The 21242-nt window shown below is 35.7% G+C and overlaps 2 protein-coding genes across 7 annotated transcripts in view; one reads left to right on the forward strand and one right to left on the reverse strand.

The window, feature by feature from the left end:
• Pdi (Protein disulfide isomerase) overlaps positions 1 to 2850 on the forward strand; it is a 340404-nt gene extending 337554 nt beyond the window's left edge. Inside the window, exons 10-11 of the mRNA XM_064217245.1 lie at positions 840 to 1097; positions 1329 to 2850. Of these exons, the coding sequence (XP_064073315.1) occupies positions 840 to 1097; positions 1329 to 2662 (1592 nt within the window). The 3' untranslated portion in view covers positions 2663 to 2850. The remainder of the gene's footprint in view (positions 1 to 839; positions 1098 to 1328) is intronic.
• A 447-nt stretch (positions 2851 to 3297) lies between these two features.
• Positions 3298 to 21242, reverse strand: part of LOC113403058 (supervillin-like) — a 182131-nt gene continuing 164186 nt past the window's right edge. For 5 of the 6 annotated variants that reach the window (XM_026643491.2, XM_026643493.2, XM_026643490.2 and 2 more), the window contains 12 exons: positions 15232 to 15342; positions 12197 to 12366; positions 11410 to 11588; positions 11109 to 11277; positions 10738 to 10889; positions 9890 to 10050; positions 8783 to 8895; positions 7024 to 8696; positions 6821 to 6910; positions 6289 to 6482; positions 5823 to 5984; positions 3298 to 4882 (listed from right to left, as the gene is read on the reverse strand). In XM_026643491.2, coding sequence (XP_026499276.2) covers positions 4796 to 4882; positions 5823 to 5984; positions 6289 to 6482; positions 6821 to 6910; positions 7024 to 8696; positions 8783 to 8895; positions 9890 to 10050; positions 10738 to 10889; positions 11109 to 11277; positions 11410 to 11588; positions 12197 to 12366; positions 15232 to 15342 — 3261 coding nt within the window. In that variant the 3' untranslated portion in view covers positions 3298 to 4795. The remainder of the gene's footprint in view (positions 4883 to 5822; positions 5985 to 6288; positions 6483 to 6820; positions 6911 to 7023; positions 8697 to 8782; positions 8896 to 9889; positions 10051 to 10737; positions 10890 to 11108; positions 11278 to 11409; positions 11589 to 12196; positions 12367 to 15231; positions 15343 to 21242) is intronic. The other variant, XM_026643492.2, reaches the window with a different exon arrangement.

Below are 21242 nucleotides of genomic sequence, written 5' to 3' on the forward strand. Positions count from 1 at the left end.
TCATTGTCCACTTTTTTTATTTATAAATCGGTGTGAAGAATAGTATAATCTGCTTGCTACTGTCGCAAAACTAATTTTGGAGCAACCTTCTTTTTCAATTTAAACAAGCGTTTTTATTTCGGTAGTGACCACAGGGCTGCTGCTGCTAGTGGCGGCGCTGGCCAGCGCCTCCGCGTTCTCAATTAATTTGAGACAAAATCCGGAGACACTGTGCATTGGCCAAGAAAATTTCCTACGAATCGCCTATGTCGACAGCTGCTTGCATTACTACCAATGTTATTCAAGTCGTGCTTATCTTATGCAATGTCCTTCGGAGACGTGGTTTAATGAGGACGAGCAGGTAAATTTACCAATATACTACACTTAAGCATACATTTAATAATTAACATAGATATTAAGTCCATGGCACAGTGGTTATAACATTTATCTTAACCGAATTGCGCGTTAAAACCAAGGAGGCACCACTGAATTTTCATGTTTTTAGTTTGTGTTTACAATTAATCTCGTGGTGAAATAAAACTTTGTGAGAAAACTTACAAGTGTCTAATCTGCAGTCTCGTGAAATAAGCTTTGAACTTTCTCTTTAATCGGAAAGGAAGCCTCAACCCAGCAGGGGAACATTTACGGGCTGTAACTTTATTTTATATAATGTTGAAGTTTCATGCTTTTTTCTAAAAAAATATTTTATTAGTTTTTATTGGAGATGTTTTAATATTGTTTATGTTTTTATCTTTTGTAGATTTGCGATAAATCTACACCACCAGAAAGCTGTCAAATTGAGGAAGAACAAGATCCAGAGGAAGAAATTGCTTCTGAAGAGGAAGATGTTGAAGAAGAAGTAGAGGAAGAGGAAGATGTTGAAGAAGAAGTAGAGGAAGAGGAAGATGTTGAAGAAGAAGTAGAGGAAGAGGAAGATGTTGAAGAAGAAGTAGAGGAAGAGGAAGATGTTGAAGAAGAAGTAGAGGAAGAGGAAGATGTTGAAGAAGAAGTAGACGAAGATGAACAAGAAGTTGAAGATAAAGAAGAGGAAGACGAACAAGAAGTTGAAGAAGACGAAGAGGTAGATGAACAAGAAGTTGAAGAAGACGAAGAAGTTGGTGAACAAGAAATTGAACAAGATAATGTTGAAGAAGAAACTGATGAACAGAACGTAGACGAACAAGATTTAAAATTACAAGAAGAAAATAACACAGATAATGAAGAAAATGAGGAGGGAGAAGAACTTACAGAACAGGATGACGATGAACAGGACGAAGAAGAGCAGGAAGTAGATGACCAGGAAGGAGAGGATCAGGATGTAGAAGAGCAAGAAGAAGAAGAAATACAAGTAGAACAGGAAGTGGAAGAAGACGAAGAAGATGAAGAAGAAACCGAACAACAAGAAGAGGAAGAAAACAATGATGAAGAATGGAATAATGAAGAAGTGATTGAAAAAGCTGTAGTCCGCCGGTCATCGTTTGATCATAATCACCAGCATCAACATGACCATGACCACGACCATGAACATGAACATGACCATGACCACGACCACGACCACTACCACGACCACGAACATGAACATGACCATGACCACGACCATGAACATGACCATGACCACGAACATGAACATGAAGATGAACATGAACATGACCATGAACATGAACATGACCATGAACATGACCATGAACATGAACATGACCACGACCACGACCACGACCACGACCACGACCACGACCACGACCACGACCACGAACATGAAGATGAACATGAACACGAACATGACCACGACCATGAACATGACCATGACCACGAACATGAACATGAAGATGAAAATGAACATGAACATGAACATGACCATGAACATGAACATGACCATGACCATGAACATGACCATGACCATGAACATGAACATGAACATGACCACGACCACGACCACGACCACGAACATGAACATGAACATGAACATGAAGATGAACATGAACATGACCATGAACATGAACATGACCATGATCATGACGAACCTTTTTCTAACGATGTCGATGGATCTGGAAAAGGAGAGGAAGGCAAGGAAGATGCTGTCGTAGATTTTATTCGGTTAACTAGGCGTTTAAAACAACAAGAAGATTTAGAACAAGAAGTTGATGATGAGATGGAAGAAGAAACTGATAATGACGAAAGTAATGTTGATGAAGATGGTAATGGTGATGAAGACGGTGACGATAATGAAGACGATTCTAACGGTGATGATGATACTAATGGTGATGGCGATACTAACGGTGACGGTGATGACAACGGCGATGACGATGCTAACGATGACGGGGATGATAACGATGATGACGATACTAACGTTGATGATGATGACAACGGTGATGACGGTGCTACCGATGATGGTGATGATACTAACGGTGAAGGTGATGACAACGGTGATGACGATGCTAACGATGATAACGATGATGACGATACCAGTGGTGAAAATGATAATGGTGATGATGATGATGAGAATAACGATGCTGAAGATGATGATGGTGATAATGATAATAACGATGATGGTGGTGACAATGAAGGCAATTTCGATGATGAAAACGGTGAAGACAGTCAAAGTGATGAAACGGAAAATGATACCGACAATGAAGAATTTGGGGTTGAAAAGCTTTTCAAAAAATTGATAAGTGCATTCGCTTAAAACGATAGGCATTTGATTTCAAAAGTATCTCTATAAAGAGTGCTATCTTGAAATGTACGTAGTTAGGTAGCAATGAAAACAATTTTATTTTTAAATATTAGACTTAAGTGTTGTGAGTAGGATTTCACTTTGTGCAATTTTGTAAATAAGCTGACGTGAATGTGTAATAAATTATTATATTACTATAACTACGTGTTTTTATTTATTTTATAATTTATTAATGCTATATAACTACTAACTACTAGTTAAATATTTAATCGATATTGTTTTTTAATTGCGATTTACTCATTCGTCCTCGTAGTATAGGCTACGAGGACGAAATAGTCGACTGAGTGAGTCGAGGACGGATAGTCTAGTAAAGTACTCAGTTTTTTATTTATCACTGAACCATTTCGTATCCATCAGGTACTCGTAATTGTGATTTTATACATCGATTATTATCAGACTCCTCATCAAGTTGACATACTAACACAATTAAAGTCAAATGACGATATGTCTGTAAGAGATTACTTGAATAACGTATTAAAAATAGAACAATAAATTAAATAATACAGTATTATGTTAATATAAATTAAACATCGTTACGAAGTTTAATTAAAGAGCATTTGGGTGGAAATTCAATAATACAATCTTACAAATTTTTAGCCAAATTTATTACATCATTATTATACAAAATAAATCTCAAATACAATAATAATTATAGTATAAGTAACACAACCAAAGCAAAACATTAAACATTGGATTTGAGAGAAGTTCTTGCCGCGGGGCCCGGACTGGGCCGGCCGTAAATGCATTAAACAAAGATTACACGGTTAACTAAGTACGTTAACTAAAATATGACTTGATGGTTAAAATGTTATTTTCTACTCATTGGCAGTTATTAGAACGATTTCACACCGGCATCATCACGAAGAGACGCCCGGGTGAATATGGAGATTAGACGTTATGTTAAAGCTAAAATAGTTACAAAAATAAACATCTAAAATTGTAGACAACATAGAAATAGCGTAATAAATAAATTGCAAGCCAATATAGAGTAAAATCCTCTAAATTATCGGACGCAGGTTGATCTAGAAACAAATATAAATGAATACGATTCGAATGTAGGATTCGTTGAATTGTTCAATAGTTAGGAAGTCTTAGTGCAACTTTAGTTAGAAATCACATTATGTCTGCGTACATTAAATATTAGATACATTAGAAAAATGTATAATGGTATAGTTTCTAAGATATCTTCGTAGTAAGGAGTGAATCAACAATTTTAAACATGGTCCTCCCAACGCTCAGTACAAAAGTAGCTAATGAGTAGATATGTGATGTGTTAAACGTGTAAAGATCGTCTGTGACGCGGAAACATTCACATTGACTGGAGCTCGTATTGATTACAGTTTTAGGTATCACAAGTTTCATGTCATTTCCGAACGCCACAGACTATAAAAGCCTACCCTAAAGCGTATATAATAGTATCAGTATCGGTTTATCTAGCGATTTAAACGATATTCTTACATTGACCAGATACATTTCGCTAAATAGTTTTCGCGTATAATGTTATCGAAAAATGCGCTTTAATATAAACGACATTTAATTTGAACAACACTAAAACGCAAAATATCACGTTTACACAATTGCCGTTTTGACGCTTCCATGCGGGAAATATGAATAAATGTATGTCTAAAAATTTTAATACATTATTTATATTACAAATGTATAGAAAAGTACGAGTAAAGTTAAAATACAATATATGAAAATAAAAAAATAATAATAAATAATCAAACATAAACGACTATATACAAAACATCTAATAAATAACACAGCATGGAAGCGACGAAATACAACTACATACAATTCCGAATTTCAAATCCTATCGCTTCCTACTTGCCTAGTCTACGCGGTTTACTTGAAAATATCACGTCAACGAATACAGTTACATTCCATTAGTACAAAAATCTTTTTCAATGCTATAAAATTTAAAGCGTGCTCTTAACATTAATCGTATCAAATCCATCGACATTTTCGGTAAAAAAGTACGAAATAGCGGCGGTTGTACAAAAAGTTTAGACTCTTGTCCCTTGGAGGACATCAACCCGCGACCCTGGCGGTGAAACTGAACCCGGCGTGAACTGTGCCGATGGGTCAAAACAGGCCGATGTCCTTCTTCATGTTGGTCTGTTTCCAGGCTGGTAGCACTGAAAATTCTTCTTTGGTCATGCCGAATGCCTCCTGGAAAAGTAACAAAAATATCTTACAATTACATTTCAGATAATAATATTATTTTTATATATGATGAAAAGTTAGTAATATAAAGAAGTAAAAAAAATGTTTTTATACTTCGATAGGCTTATATTTTAAACATACTGCTCTGGACTTCTACTTATATTAGGTCGGAAACTTGGCATATGGGTAACTTGATAGTAAGTGGTCCAACCCAGTACCCAAAGACATTGATGCTGTAAGAAATATTAAGCATTTCTCAACGTCAGCAACGTGCCAATCTTGGGAACTAAGATATCATGTCCCGTGTGCCTGTAGTATACTAAATGAGTCAGTGAATACTAAATAGTGCTGTTTAGTGGTCGAATAAACGATGAGTGGGTGGTACCCAGGTGAGCTTACACAAAGCTATACCACCAAGTGAAATAGACCTATGTAAATATTCAGTATAATCATTTATATATTATTTATTTGTATAATACGATAATTACAAGCAATGTGCTATTAATATACATTGGTGCTATAATACAGATTACATTTTAAGTGCATAAATATACATGACTTAGAACTAATATCATATTGTATAATGTTTATAAATACATATCTGTAACAACAAAAAAATATATTACTTAAATGGGCTACAAGACATCTGCAATTAGTTGTCAAATGTGAGAGTTAAGATGAATTTTGCCTCAAACAAGCTGTATTTATCAAATACCTAACTCGCTCTACTCAGAGATCAGTCTTGAAGATAAAATAACTGAGATTTGAGAAAAAGGGAGGGAGGAAGTAATAATGAGATGAGAGAGAAACAACTATCTGTCTAGTTTTTTGACCACAATTTTTGCATAATGATAAAATTATGTAAGTTGGTACAGAAGTGAGATGACTATATCCGTGAGTAGTGCGATACGACAGTAACAAACGTGGGGCGGATAAGTCGTCGTACCAGGAAGTCGGGCGAGGCGAGGTGTCGCTCGAGGTGGTGCGGGTCCACGTGGTCGGGCAGCGGCCGGCGCTGCAGCGCGCCGAGCGGCAACACCGCGTCGCAGCTCGTCAGCCGCGACAGCTCGCGCGCGCCCGACAGCTGCTCGCCCGCCTTGTAGCCGTGCTGCGGGGCCAGCCAGGTCAAGCAAGTGCCAACAGTGCGCCCGGGTGGGCCGGGTCGTTTATGGTATTTTTTTTCAATTTATGAGATGATGATTAAAATTAAAACATTATTTTACAGAACTATTATTTTGTCAAATCCAGTGTGTGCAAATGCGGCAGCAATTTTACTCCTTCAAGTAAATTCTGTTCTATCTTATCGTACCCGATCCACTGTACACCAGATTTCACCATCACCAATTTATCATACACTTAACGGTAACTTATGGCTAGGTGCACTTCGATGCGCTAAATATGTCGGCACTCACCGCGATATTCGCGTCGGCGGCGTCGTCGTGCTCGAGCCAGGCGTCGAAGAGGCGCGTGAAGGCCTGCGGCTCGAGGCCGGCCGCCACGACGCGCACGTCGGGCGCGGGCGAGCGCGCCGCGCGCCGGTACGCGTCCGCCGTGCGCAGCGCCGCCGCGCGCAGCGCCTGCCAGCGCGCCGCGAACGCGCCCACGCCTGCGCACCGGCACACGTTAGTATACGTTCGCCTTCCGCGTTGCGTTTCAAATGTTGGGAAACAGTAACTGATGTGTTTCTTGCGGGTTCCTGGCGGTAGCTTCACTTGATATAGTTTTTTAAAATGATGACTTTAAGATGATGATTTTAAAAAGCTTGTAAAGGCCTCCTCGACTAAAGTTTATTTTGATTTATATTTTTTTTTTATGAATAAATTAAAACAAAAAATTACCGGCGCGTGATATACTAGTCTATCTCAATTTTTTTAAATTATGAACTTAAGGGGGATTGTTGTTATTTAGTGTCGATAAGGTTTATTATTTAAAATGTGGACCCACCGTTCCTCTCGGCGGGATCGAGGTCCGCGTGGTGCGGCCACCACCCCTGCCACACCCACACGTTCTGTCCGTCGTCCAGTAGGAACAGGGCTGATAAAATAACACAATATTAGGGTAATACATTCAAATAATAATAATATAATGTCATATTCTTATTATATGAGTTCGAATATAATTTCTATAAAATAATTATGTATGCTCACCGGGTTGCGAAGCCGAATACAACTCCTTTTGTTCAAAAGGAAAGGGTGTCACCAGATGTTCATGCCTTAGCGGTGACAGCACCTCATTGGCTTCGAACTGACCGCCCAGATCCGTGAAATGGAACAACCGAGGAGTTACATCTCCCCCGCAGTCCCTTCCTCCACTTAGAACGGAGTTGTAATACTGCTTGTTAGTAACTCCCAAACAGTCGAGGAAATCTTTCGATTCTTCGCCCTCTTTGACTTCACTGATATTTATGTCTTCACTTCCGAATAAATAGCTCGACTGCCGCGCAATCAATTTATTCGCCAGCTCGATGGCTATTTGCTTCGTGTGCTTCATACTTCGGCAACCATGCCATATGTATAAGCAGGCTTTCTCCGTATCGACTAGAATTAATGATCCGCGACTACGCAACTGTCGCACGGAACATGGCACTTGTAACAAATACGCTTCGTTGGAAAGGTTACCGCGAGTGACGAACAATCTGTACCTACTCTTGTCCGTCCCTTTCTTTCCTTGATGGATTACCAATTTACCTTGGAAGAGATTCAAAAACGCTGGCGGTTCGTTGCCCTGAGCAACCCTCACCTGAGGGCCCTTTTCTCTATCTAATTCTACGGTCAACAGGGCCGCAGCACCCTTTTCGTTAGAAGAAGCATCCTTTCCTTGCCAACAGAAGTACGCGCATCGATCTCTACCCGTCAAGTTGTGTTTCGAAGGTTTTCCGTTCAATTCGCGTCCTGTTACAGTGATCTGATACTCCCATCTGATAATGTAACTGTCGCCAGAAAAGAATTCCCCGATTTCATCCTCATTTTCGACTTTCTGATAGTCGTATTCCTGAATAACCCACTTGCAGACGGATTTCGTTTTAATATCGTAGTGACGCATCGATTCTTTGTCGTAGTAATGCGTGCCGCGACCGATGTGGGAACCTTCTAAAACGAGGTCGGGATCTTGGTATTCGTTAGACCACATCTCTTCGGCATCGCAAGGGGTTATTTCGATACTGTTTGTTTTATTTTCTTGAGGTTTGACCTTGATTACGCGACTGTAATCGGGCCAATCGAGGAACTTTTCCTTGAATAAGATAGTTTCCATATGTTGAGTGATTTTGGATAGTATGGCCCATTCTGGTCGACTTTTAGCGGATTTAGTAGAAAGATTTGAATCCTCTCTAGCACCCTGGGCCGCAGCGGCATTTAAGGGGTTAATGTGGCACTCTTCGTAATTGTAACCTTCATCGAAGAGCTCTTGGGCAAGTTGCGCTGCTCGTCTGCGACTTTCTAGTGGAACATTCTTCCCGTACCAAATATACATCTCTGACCCAAAGTCGAAGACGATAACTTTTGATTGATGCAACATGGCTATCTTTGGTACTTGGCCCCAATATTCTTTAATCGGCACTAATTCATCATCCGCAACCTCGTAGCACATATTTGTTTGTACGATGCAAGTTTCGTAGATCTCGTCTTCATCGGCGGGGCCGGTTTCTATGGGTTTATATTCTTCGATGCCTTCGGTGACACCGAGCAGCGACCAGAATTGGTTCCAATGTTTGTTGGAGAAGTTCTTAGTTTGCTCATCTATTTTGATGAGTCCCGTTGCGCTCTTGCAGCCGAGATCCTTTGTGTTTTGTATATGTTGTGCGATGTCTGTGCTTCGGTTTCTAAAAGCAAAAAAAAAAATTATGTCATATTTAAAAATATTAATAAGCTGAGATTTTTTTTAATTTAATATTTATGAACTCTTTACCTTTCAATGACATTGGCATAGAGTCCAATATACAGGAACAATTGATCCGGAGTGACCAATAGGAAACAATCGCCGCGGTTCACGTTCATATGGACGGGCTCCACGAGTCGTGTCTGTAAAGATTTCGAACACATATGTTGTAATTACATATACTAAACATTGAACATACTTCTGACAACTAAATATTTCTGTGACATAAAATTTTACAGTGGAAATTTACTTAATAGTTTATTTATTGTTAGAATATACAGATATACCAAAAAAGGAAATTAACGGAAACAACTCAATTGTTGTTAACATAAATATTTAAATAAATACCGCGACGTAATAAAAACCCACGTAATGCGATACATTCTTTGTAATAAAATACATTTCCTCGTTTAATATGTTCATAACTGCGTAAATATCCTTGTAATTAATTAAGGATTGAATTTCACACGCTTATATCGGTGTGACATTTTGTACTTCGAAAATATATTGATTGTTAATTAATTTTCTCTTTTTCACACAAAAAAATATTTAAATGTAAAACATATGAATATATTATTTTAGTTTCGATTTCAGAAGGTAAGTTTTAATACAGAGTTTCTCCAGAATATCTTATAACCTAGCTAGGAATGCACTCCTTATCATAACACTTCCCCTTCACCTGATTGGAAATTAAATGATTACTATGTTCAGTCTCTATTATATGCAGAATGTTTATGATTATTATATCTATATATTAAATTGTGTATTCTGACTTTAATTAAAGGTAAACTAAATTACTAAACTATTAAAGGTAACTAATATTTGACACACATCTAAGATATATCGTTGTGGTTTCTTCGAGATCCGGTCGGGCGATAGCTTGCCATATGACTACTACTAACACAACTTTGTGTTTTAAATGTTGAAAATGAGTGTCTACTGATTTTGTTGTCCGTTATTCTCAGTAGTATCTACCGAGAGGTTTTGTAAAATAACGTTTAGAAAGTGCTTGTAAAAGCCTACTCGAATAAAGTAGTATTTAGTATTAGGATTTTTAATTATTTTTTTTATTGAAAACTTTCAAACATGATCAGACATGATTCTGAAATTTCTACTAAAGACCCTGAGCTCATTTACCTGCACTCGTCGCCGACCCTTGACGTGTAACAGCATGAGGGCCCGCGTGCCGGGGCTGAGCGTCTGCGACGCTGCGGCGCTGCGCAGCGCGACGTTGGAGAAGTCCTCCTTACTCGCCAGCGCTGCCAGCGCTTCCGCGGCGAGCCCGCAGTTTGCCGTTACTGGTGATGAGAGTACATTATGAAAGGAAAATTAAAAAAAAAAGAATGAAATAAATAAATACCTTTCAGCCGAGATGGCCCAGTGGTTAGAACGCGTGCATCTTAACCGATGATTTCGGGTTCAAACCCAGGCAGGCACCACTGAATTTTCATGTGCTTAATTTGTGTTTATAATTCATCTCGTGCTCGGCGGTGAAGGAAAACATCGTGAGGAAACCTGCATGTGTCTAATTTCAACGAAATTCTGCCACATGTGTATTCCACCAACCCGCATTGGAGCAGCGTGGTGGAATATGCTCCATACCTTCTCCTCAACGGGAGAGGAGGCCTTAGCCCAGCAGTGGGAAATTTACAGGCTGATTATGTTATGTATGTTAAATAAATACCTTTGTCACTTCCAAGACCGCTTTGTACTTTGCTTTGCATTTCGTTATTTAATTTATCACATTTGATATTATTTTTAAAGATTATCTACACATTACCTATTAAAAATGTACATAACCTACGTACTCGCAATCACTGAATGTTATATCTATTGCGCTTTCTCATGTAAATTAATTATTTAACCAGAGAAAAAGATTATTCGACAGTAACGCAACACCTGTTGCAGTTTTGACGATCTGACGTCCGACTGCAGTAAAATTTCTACAGTCCCGTGTTTGGAGAGGTGTGTGTGTGTGTACTCACTCTTCTCCTTGAGCAGCTGGTCCCTGGCGGTGAGCGGCTGCGCGAGGTACTCCTGGCGCAGGTCGGTGCGCGCCGCCAGCGCCCGCAGCGGGTTGCGCGACGACGCGTGGCGACGCTCGCGCTTGGCGCGCCGGGCCCACTCGCTCGCTAGGCTACATCGGTTGTACATTTATTAAAAATTAAATTATTTCTGGGAAAGCTGTACGGTAAAGTTTTGAGAGGTTAAATCGAATCTACAAATATCACATGGCTAGGTGGTTTATATACCGTTGGCAATTGTTACATTAAAAGTAGTGTTTTTGTTTAAATTCAATATATTTACTTTACAAGTTGTGCTTGTAGGGGTAACATGTTTAACAAGGCATACTCACAGTTGTCTGGAGCCGCTGTCGATAGCGTCGAGATCGACTTCAACGTCAGTCGGCTGCGACTTCTCCTGCTGTAGGGCAGGCGTGAAAAAGGCCGTGAATGTCTCGTCGTCCGCCCGCGGAACTCGGACGGGACACCCAGTCTTCTCCGCTCCAGAAGATATTTCCTCTTCTAAAGATTAATAATTATATATAAACATTGTAATAAAACGGTATTTCAATAATAATAAAATGGACATCAGGGATATTTAGGGGGGTTTAATTATGAAATTTAATAAAATGTTAACTAAATAGTTTTACTTACTCTCATCAACTCGACTAATGCTCTCGCTAACGGAGTGACTTCGTTTGAACGATTCACGATCTATCTTCGGAGTTTCTTTTGGTTTGTTGTCAACAACAGCGCTCATAACAGCGCAAGATGCTGACCTGAGAGGCCCAGATGCGAAGCCATTTGTAGGAGATGTAGGAGCTTTTCTTGATCTGGACAAAAAAACCACACAATTAGTGGGGAAATACGTTTCATTTGTTAAAGAACAATTAAGTTATCATCCAAAAAAACTACCATACCGGATAATGTTATTTATATTAATTAAAGAAATTACGGCAAATATAAATAAAAATAAATTCCTTGCATCTAAAACAAAGTAATTCGGTCCGAAAACCTTTTATGGTATCGTAAGTCGAACAGATTTAATACAACGATTAAGCAGAATTGCTGTCTTTATTTGGTTATATAAATTGAAGCCGCGTGCGGTCGCATTGTCAGCGGATGCTGTGTCACCTCGAGACAAAGTCGCCTTGAAGTTCAATTTATATAAGTTTATTAATCAATTGCTCCGAGGTGAAAGATAATATCGATATAAAATCGTTTATTATTGTTAATTTATTGATTGGTTAGTTTTTTAACATTCTCTCCCATTACGACTTTCTCACGGAAGTGACAAGAATAATTTATTATTGCAAATATCGTCAGAATAGTTTTACCATTTAAAGTATTATCGTCTTAAAACGCTAGTGTATTAAAATAATTTTCAATTTTAATTTGAAAAAACAGATTCATAAAGTATTCTAATACTAATTAATCTTACCTAAATCTATTTGGTGCTGGAACAGCAGGCGTGACCACTGGCGATGACGCAGGCGGAGTGGTAAGTGGTGGCGGAGTTAGAGGAGGTGTGGCAATGACTTTGTCGCGTTCCAATCGTCCCGCGACGGTGAACAGGGAAGCGTCCGTTTGCGGGACACGTTTTCGCCATCCCTGTTAAACAATCATTATTGATAAACGACTTGAGGACAGTGCTTGTAACGAGAGGTCGTTTGATGTTACAAATGTTGTAACATATGGCAAATGTTTAATTCGTTTGTTTGTATATTTATTTTTGCAGAACCTTTTAAAATATTGTTAGCATAAGGTATTAGACCTCACATCTGTTTCGAATTACATTTCGCTCAAATACGCCAGTCATAAATTCTTGAATTTTCGCTTGCAAGATTGACCATTTTGTATCTTATCATCATTTTACATTTTAAAATATTATTGATTGTGTTAATCTCCGGTTATATCTTTATGGTTTTACAATTAAACGATATATATCGGGTAAGTTGGACACAGATTTCTCTCTTTCTGCCAGAAGTAAATTGACATTTGAAAGAAAAAGACAAAGTATTGTGTAGCTATTGCAACCACAATGTTTATTAGCACAAGATTTAAGTCAATTTATACTCAATGATATTTATTATATGTTCCCAAAAATTAAGTTGTGAACTTCGAAAGGGTTACACAAAAAATTGCGGTTACAATTATTTACAGTAGGAATGTTGTTAGTAATTCTCCGTATTGCATTAAATCAGTATGCGGTCAATGACTCATTATGGCTAAGGTTCGAAGTTACTCATACCGCTAAAATGCCTATACGCTGTTGCAACTGGCACTACGTTCTAAGTATTTTCAAGACAGAAAAAATCATTTAAAAACATGTTTAGTATTTTGTTATGATAAAATTCGAATAAGGAAATTTCATATTAAATCAATAAAAATGAATAAACTAACACGATTAGTTTTTTTAATTATTAAACCGTTTATTAATATTATAGCAGTAGGAGTTATTGTAGAAAAGTATGAGCAATAAGTCTCTCTATTTAAACACTTTCATAATTTCGAAATGTCCAAACAAAGATCAGCCCAAATGGGTTTACGTGTTTTCCGTGGCACAGAAGCAAAACGATGTCTATCTCTGAGTTACTACTGAGAGCATATCAATAAAAAAACTTCAGCCCGACTCGATATTTAGTCGAACAACTTTGTAGCGTTACAAACAACCCACTTTATTTCACAGAAATATCTTGAGAAGATTTGCTCTTCCAAACATACCCGAATCCATGAGCCTCGTTATTTCAGGATTATTTATGATAAGCCTCGTTATTTATGTTAAGCTTGCTACTAGACGAGGAACTTATATTATATCATAGACAATTATTATAAAACAGATAAAAAACAAAAAGATATTAACACAAAACAAGCTAACTATAACAGAAAACCTAATCTTGTGAATGATGTATTTTTTTGTTTCAGCTTACAATTAGCAATGAATAATATTTGTCAGACAACCTATGTACATTTAAGTAGAGAGCTATGTACCTTTGTGTTAACATTTCATTTTCCTTCTGCCTCATTGAAACATGGTAAATAACGTTAACGGGTAAATAATATATAGCACGATATAAAAGTAAAATTACAGAATCTTGACCGACTTTTACAAAGGATTTCGAAAGACGGAAACATTCTTTAATAATAATATAGGTCGGTCCAATTAACAGCGAAACAATACATTATAAGACCTTGATATTTTCACAAATCCTTTGTATACAGATATTGAGGATACAAATATACTTTGCTGTTATGTTTAAGTCGGATATGATATATTTAAGATGGATACATATTATCACCAATGTGCTCGTCAGCTACGATTTCTGTTAGTCGACTTACCATCGAAAGTGAAATATTTAAAATGAAGATTATTATTTTAAATAGTATGCATCGAGTACCAAATGTGTTTCACTGATATTGTTCACAATTTTTGTGAACACCTAAAATTATCTTTTCTATAACAGTTACCTACAATATTTTTTAAATAAAGTTTATTGACAAAGAATAAGTTTCCAATTATCATTCGTGAAGACGAAGCTTTATGTATCATCAATATAATTTATTTCATTAAAACAAATGGTCCGCTAATGTAAGGAACATTCAGTAAGTTGTTCGGCATACATCTGATACCAGCATTACATTACAAAGTACTGAGTGTTGTACGGCCGCGGAGCGTGACCGTCTGACCGCTTTCTCAGTTCGAAGTTTCATGCTAATACAAGAAACATGTCCATACGTTTAGTTATATTTGAGACCAGAAATTAACATCTGTTTGGTGAGCCGATTAAACAAAAGCTCCAATACAAATATTCTATATTCGAATTTAGTTACGAACAGATTAACGTAAATTTTTAGACAAAAATGTACAGATTATAGAGTTTTTATTCTAAATGGAAGCCAATACGTGTCCTAGTTATGTTTTTAAGTATTGACGAACTTAAAGACTAAATTAACGTATTTGACTAACGGACTTAAACGGTTTTCAATTTTATGAACAATCTATACTGCAAAAACAATGACCCGAATTTGATGTAATTTGTTATGAAGCAAGCTTGAGCTCCAAGGAAGGATATAGGTTTTTTATGCCCAAAACTTGACGACTAAACCCTTGAACGCAAACGATCCCGCAGAAGGCAACTAGTTTAGACCTAAGAGGATTTTTATTGAATTTAAATTTGTACAACCTTTGTGATCCTTGTAAGAGGCATGGCATGATTTATTATTTTTATAAATATAATCTTAGATTCACATAGACATAATTCAGAGTAATATCGAAAACGAAATACAGTTTAAGAATAAATACTTAGAAATGACCTATCTCTGTAAAATCATTATTTAGGGTCTAGGAATAGGTTTTGAGATATTTGTAAGCAATATATTGAAGTGTGATCTATCCAACATAATACGAGTAGGTATTATATTCCGCATAAACGTTTCTAAAATAGCGGGTACAGTCTAATGAGAAATGAATCATACCTGTGCTGCAGTTTCTAATTTATTCCGTCTATCTGCTAAAATATTTGATCCTAATTCAGTTTCTTCGATGTGCACCTTTTTCTTGTCATCGACGGCTGCGTTTAATGTTTCCTGAAACAATAAAATATAAATATAAAAATCGATTTTATAAATTGTATTACGTTATAGATGAGCCAAGATGGCCCAGTGGTTAGAACGCGTGCATCTTAACCGATGATATCGGGTTCAAACCCAGACAGGCACCACTGAATTTTCATGTAATTATAATTTGTGATTATCACACATAATTTGTGATTATTACATAATTTATGTTTATAATTCATCTCGTGCTCGGCGGTGAAGGAAAACATCGTGAAGAAACCGGCATGTGTCTAATTTCAACGAATTTTTGCCACATGTGTATTTCACCAACCCGCATTGGAGCAGCATGGTGGAATATACTCCAAACCTTCTCCTCAAACGGAGAGGAGGCCTTAGCCCAGCAGTGGGAAATTTACAGGCTGTTAATGTAAATGTAAACGTTATAGATTTAATTTAACTAGATGTTCCAGGCAACTCCATATTCGGATCCCAGGTTACATCAATGCCTAACTTCATTACGATCGGTTCAGTGGTTCAGCATTGAAGTAATAGACATGCATTTATGACATTAGAGTTGATTATTTTAAGGAAAACATATTATCTATTAAATAGATATAAGATATTATATGTGTGCTTATATAGATAAATACAATAAAAGTGGTTATTCTTGAGAACATTAGTATCGTCTACTTAATTATTTACTTCTATTCATAGTATCTCTGTGATTATCCTGGAATTAGATATATGTAGCTAAAATGATTTAATTAAAACTGAAGACGTTAAAGCAATGATAATTTAAAAAGCTTCTATTAAACTATCAACTACTAAAAGATTCATTTTATTCAATAGAAAAAGTTAAGTTGCGTGTATAAAAATTAAATTGGGCCTAAAATACGAGATTATTTTTAATTGTATTTACTTTTGTAATTACGATGTCAAGTATTGAGTAACGTTACAAGATAATGCGAACAATTTTAATGATACCCCTCATCGCAAGCCCTATTACGTTACGACTATGAGAATGACAATCATATCACATTCGCATCGTAAATATTGTATAAGATGTTATAAGAAAGCGAAACATATAATTATTTAAACAATGACTTCCAACTCAGACAATTACTGTCTCGGTATATTATGTTTTAAGGTTTTTACTTCGATGGATTGGTGTTGTTTTAAATTGTTCATATTGTTAAAGTAAGTAACGTGCCTGATTGTCCACTGTGTCGGTTTCAAACTTCTTGAAAACAGGTTTAAGAGCTCCGTTGCTAGCATTTTTTGTTCGATTTTTCAATTCCCCAATCACTGAACCAAAATTTAACCCAATTGGCATTCCTGATTGTCTTTCGAAACGTTTGAGCAGTATCGGTTTACGGTCTTCGAACGTTTGATCGTTGTGATCATTTTTATTTTCTTCGCAACTAATTTTTTCATTTAAATGTTTGAACTTATCGCCGATTTCATCTATTGACTTTTGCAATTTAGCTGCCTTTTCGCTTATCGAGCTTTCCTTTATAACAGATTCTGGTTGTAATTCATTTAATATTGAAGTATTTACGGGAAATTCATTAAGAGATAAATTTTCTATAATTGATTGCAATTTATCGTCATTTAAAACAGTTTTTTCAAGAAATTCAGCGAAACGTTCTCTAGGCGGACTATCCCTTTTCAATAAACTGTCATTTTTATTTTTTTCATTTTGTCGCTTTATAAGTAAACTGGGAGTTAACAATTTTTGAGATTCAAATACTTCAGTCTTTAATTTTGGATTTAAAGTTGAACTTTGCACTTCTATAATTTTCGGAACACTTTCAATTACAATTTCAGATTTCGTATCTTTTTGTTTATCTTGGAAGGAAGGTTTTATATCAAAATTAATGTCATGTTGATTGGTATATTTTTCATCTTTATTTAAAGTTAAATTCTTAAGACTATCAGCTACATCCGTGCCTTTTTTTACATCATCAGGAACACATTTGGGAATAGGTTCTGATTCCTTTTTACTATCTTCATCTTTTCTTACATCTTCTTTGTCTTCAAATAATGTTTCACTAGCTTTCAAACTTGGCTGAAGATTGTTTGCAAACAAAAACTTCCACACGAAGTATAGAAACGCGCCAAACGCAATTATCACTCCGTAAAACATTTTGATTAAGTCCAATCACATCACTGACTAGAATAAGTTTATATGTTCACGTAAGACGTGCTCCATTTATAATATAGTAATTAATTGTTTTGCACTGTATATCACAGATAGTTTATATACATTATGTTGTTACTGATCTGGCATGAAATATTAACGATGCAATTGACCTCAATTAGTAAGATCGACTGTAAAAAAAAGATAAACAAAACCTAAGTTATATGGAGCAAGGCATGATGCGAGTGCATCAATAGGTTGACAAACGCGGACTGATCGAACTCGAACAGTTGCAATTATCTGGCAACCGAGTGACTGTGACTCAGACTCAGGCGCAGATCCTAGAACGTCGGTAAACACTATCGACCCAGTAGCTGTTACAAATGACGCATCATACGTGATGCGAGAATAGTAAATACTGAAGGTGCGCCAAACCAGTAAATCGTCTTATCGTAACCTTGACTGGAGAAAACTTGCCGAGCCCAACAGAAGAGTATTGACCCTTTTTGTTACGATCTAAAACTTGTAATGGTTCGATATAATTACATAAACGGTTTAGTATAATACCAGACTAATAAATAATGCATGAAGGCGATTTACTATGGAGATAAAACCTTGTTTATTACCCAACAAAGAGAGTTTGTAATTGGAAAAATATGAAGTTTATCAGATAAACAGGGTGCAATAGAACTTCCAATGACCCTATAGATAAGATAATTACGACAAGTTCTATAAACGTAATTTGTTAGGGTAGCATATTATTTTAGTTTCATAACAGTCACCGAGAAACCTAGTGGAAATAGAAGTTTAGAATGCTAAAAAAGGAATGTATTAAATACTGTGATACATTAATTACTGATTCATTTTGACATATGTACATTAAAAAAAAATCACACGATTTCCTTAAATTTTTCCTCATACATCATTTCAGTATAACAACAACATAACATTTTTTTTCGGTCGAATAATATTTAAGGGACGGACACAAGTTCCCAAATATGCAAAGTTGATCGAACCTAAAACGGTCAGATATGCGAACGAGCACGAAGTTGATTGAGATTCATAAACAACAAATTTGCAAGATGTTATTATTCGAAATTAATTCTGATTCAATTTTATAAACAACATAATATTAAACCATGTTGTTATTGTCATTTATATATATATTTTTTGCCTCATTGATGCCAGTACTCTAACTGAAATAATGAACCGGTATTATTTTAGCGGGATTCAAATTAGGAACGAATAATTCAATTTTGAAACAAAAAAAAAGAAAGTGTCAGTAAAAAGTAAATAAAGTATATCGGCTCAACATTAAAGAAGCAAAATCTCTCCGTAATTTGAAATACCTAGATTATTTTCAATAACAAACTAATAAATATTTTATTACCAACATCAAATTGATACATGAATTAATTACCTACCACCTTATCCATTTAACGATAAATCCTGCTACATAATTGCAATAAAATAAACTACGAATATTACTAAATAGTGTTGCTGTTATTTAAAAACAATATCAGTGCTAATGTGAAAATTAAAAAAAGAGGATTTACTGATTAAATTGAAAGAAATGGATTACGATTACGTGAAATGTAATTCGAAGAACGTCTAAGCTATGCAAAATAATTATGGTTCGTTTCAATTCTATTAATGATTAATAATTAAGGAAATTTATTTGAGACTTTCTCCGAGGAACGAATACACAAATTTCAAGTAATATTGAAAAATCGTCACATGAAAGTGTTTGAAGACTTTTATATACAAATTCATAAAACTGCACGAAGGAATGAAATTTCCTTGAACATTCAGCAAGATAAGGACGTAATAAAGAACTGTCAAGATAAAAAAAAAATGATAGCGGAATATAATAATCCGGAGAACAAACAAAGTTCTTAACGATACCTGTAATATTATGAATAAGATTATACACATATAACTTTGACGAAACGATTCAAACGAAACACTTGTACATTATAATGAATCATCGCAGTCAATCATAACATACGAAATTTAATCCAGGTTAAAAAAAAATATTATTTTAATATACATAAAACCGTTAAAATGACAGTGTAATTTCACCGAATACGAATTTATACAAGATGTATATTACTTCGCACTTTTCAATTTAGATTCACGAAGTCGCGGTGAAAGCGAAATTTTGGTTTTGTATGTATATACGTAGATTTGTATGCGCGCGCGCACGTCCGCCGGGACCGTCAAAACAACTGGCAGTGCGCGTGCGGTGCCGGCGAGTCTGTGTCGAGACTAGAGGGTCATCGTGTACGCAATAAGAATACCACATATGGTTTTAAATTAAGAACCATTATTTGGCTATTACGTGTTAACACTACTAATCGTTTGAACGATTGAATTCCGTAGATTATGTGGTAACATCTTTTACAAGCTTCATTAGCGTCCATCGAGTGATTTTTCATGCACCGATTAAACGTAGTATTTTTTTAATAACTTTTTCAGTGATACATTTACCTTTACCCATCGTAATTTAAATTATTTCACTACACATATCTGGGTACTTTATTGATAGAAATGATTTGCCTCTACAAACTAACACATTTTATAAAGTACAATGAATCCGATTGATATGAAAGTATCACCTTGCGATATATTATATTTTTAAGACGAACATATGTAGATTACGATATGTTTATATGTTGTATATTTTTTGAGAAATAGCTTATTATATCAACGTGGTATACCAAAAGAAAATTGTCGATCCAAGGCCTTAACAATCAAGTAAGCACACATTTTTTTTTTATTATATGTAGTTTTTTAATTAAGACAGTATTTTTTTTATTTACCTAGTCATATATTTTGAGTATATTTTGATTTGATCGAAACCAAAAATATAAAATAATCTATATCCTGCATATACCGTCGTTATCAAAATGTAAACAAAAGAGAGATGAAATCCTTGTTTCAGTTGTGCGAGTCGGAACGGGCTGTTAGTATTAGTGGTAGTTGTAATAAAATTAAAACAAAATACACAATATACTCCACGGACACAATTATTAAAATCAAGTACAACGAGCTACAAGAGATTGTATTTCAAGATCAGATCTTACGTAAATCGACTCGCTACATAGTAAATAAACGTTTTAACGAAATAAACAATTTTATTTTAGTGTTTAAATTATATTTATTAATAACAGTTTAGTTTGAGTACCGAGATAGTAATTGAATGTAATAACTCCGATAACAATATACATATGGTTTTATCTCTTTTCCTGTGAAATGCTTGTTGAGCAATTTTTCATAGATATATTCAATAGTTTACTGGTTAATACTCGAGACTTCCGTTTGGAAGTTGATTCGGATGTATTTAACAATTTCACGCGAAATAATAAAATGATTGCGCGAAAACCACATTATATTTCTGTAAAAAAGCAGCGTAATATGCTCTACAGGAGTCAATAACGTCAGCCGGTGAAATTCTCTTTAAAATCGGTCAAGCATTTTTTCGTGATTAGTCGGACCAGACGCTCGAATATTTGCGAAATTGTTATGTTGTTATTCGTACCCTATATATACGAATAAAACATCATATACAATAGATAATTTTAATTTTACTTATTTATATAGATTACGAAACACACAGTATTTAAAAGGTCTTTAATATCCTACAGCTAAACAAAGATTTATATATTTTATATGCTACCACTTAGATAAACTTATTTTTTCAAACTTAAAAAAAAGTAGAATTCCTATCCGGAATAAAAACGCCAATATTCTTTTGTGACCCATTGTTTTTGTCCGATGGTCCACTACG

The sequence above is a fragment of the Vanessa tameamea genome, chromosome 16, assembly GCF_037043105.1.
Source record: "Vanessa tameamea isolate UH-Manoa-2023 chromosome 16, ilVanTame1 primary haplotype, whole genome shotgun sequence".
NCBI classification, from domain to species: Eukaryota; Metazoa; Arthropoda; class Insecta; order Lepidoptera; family Nymphalidae; genus Vanessa; species Vanessa tameamea.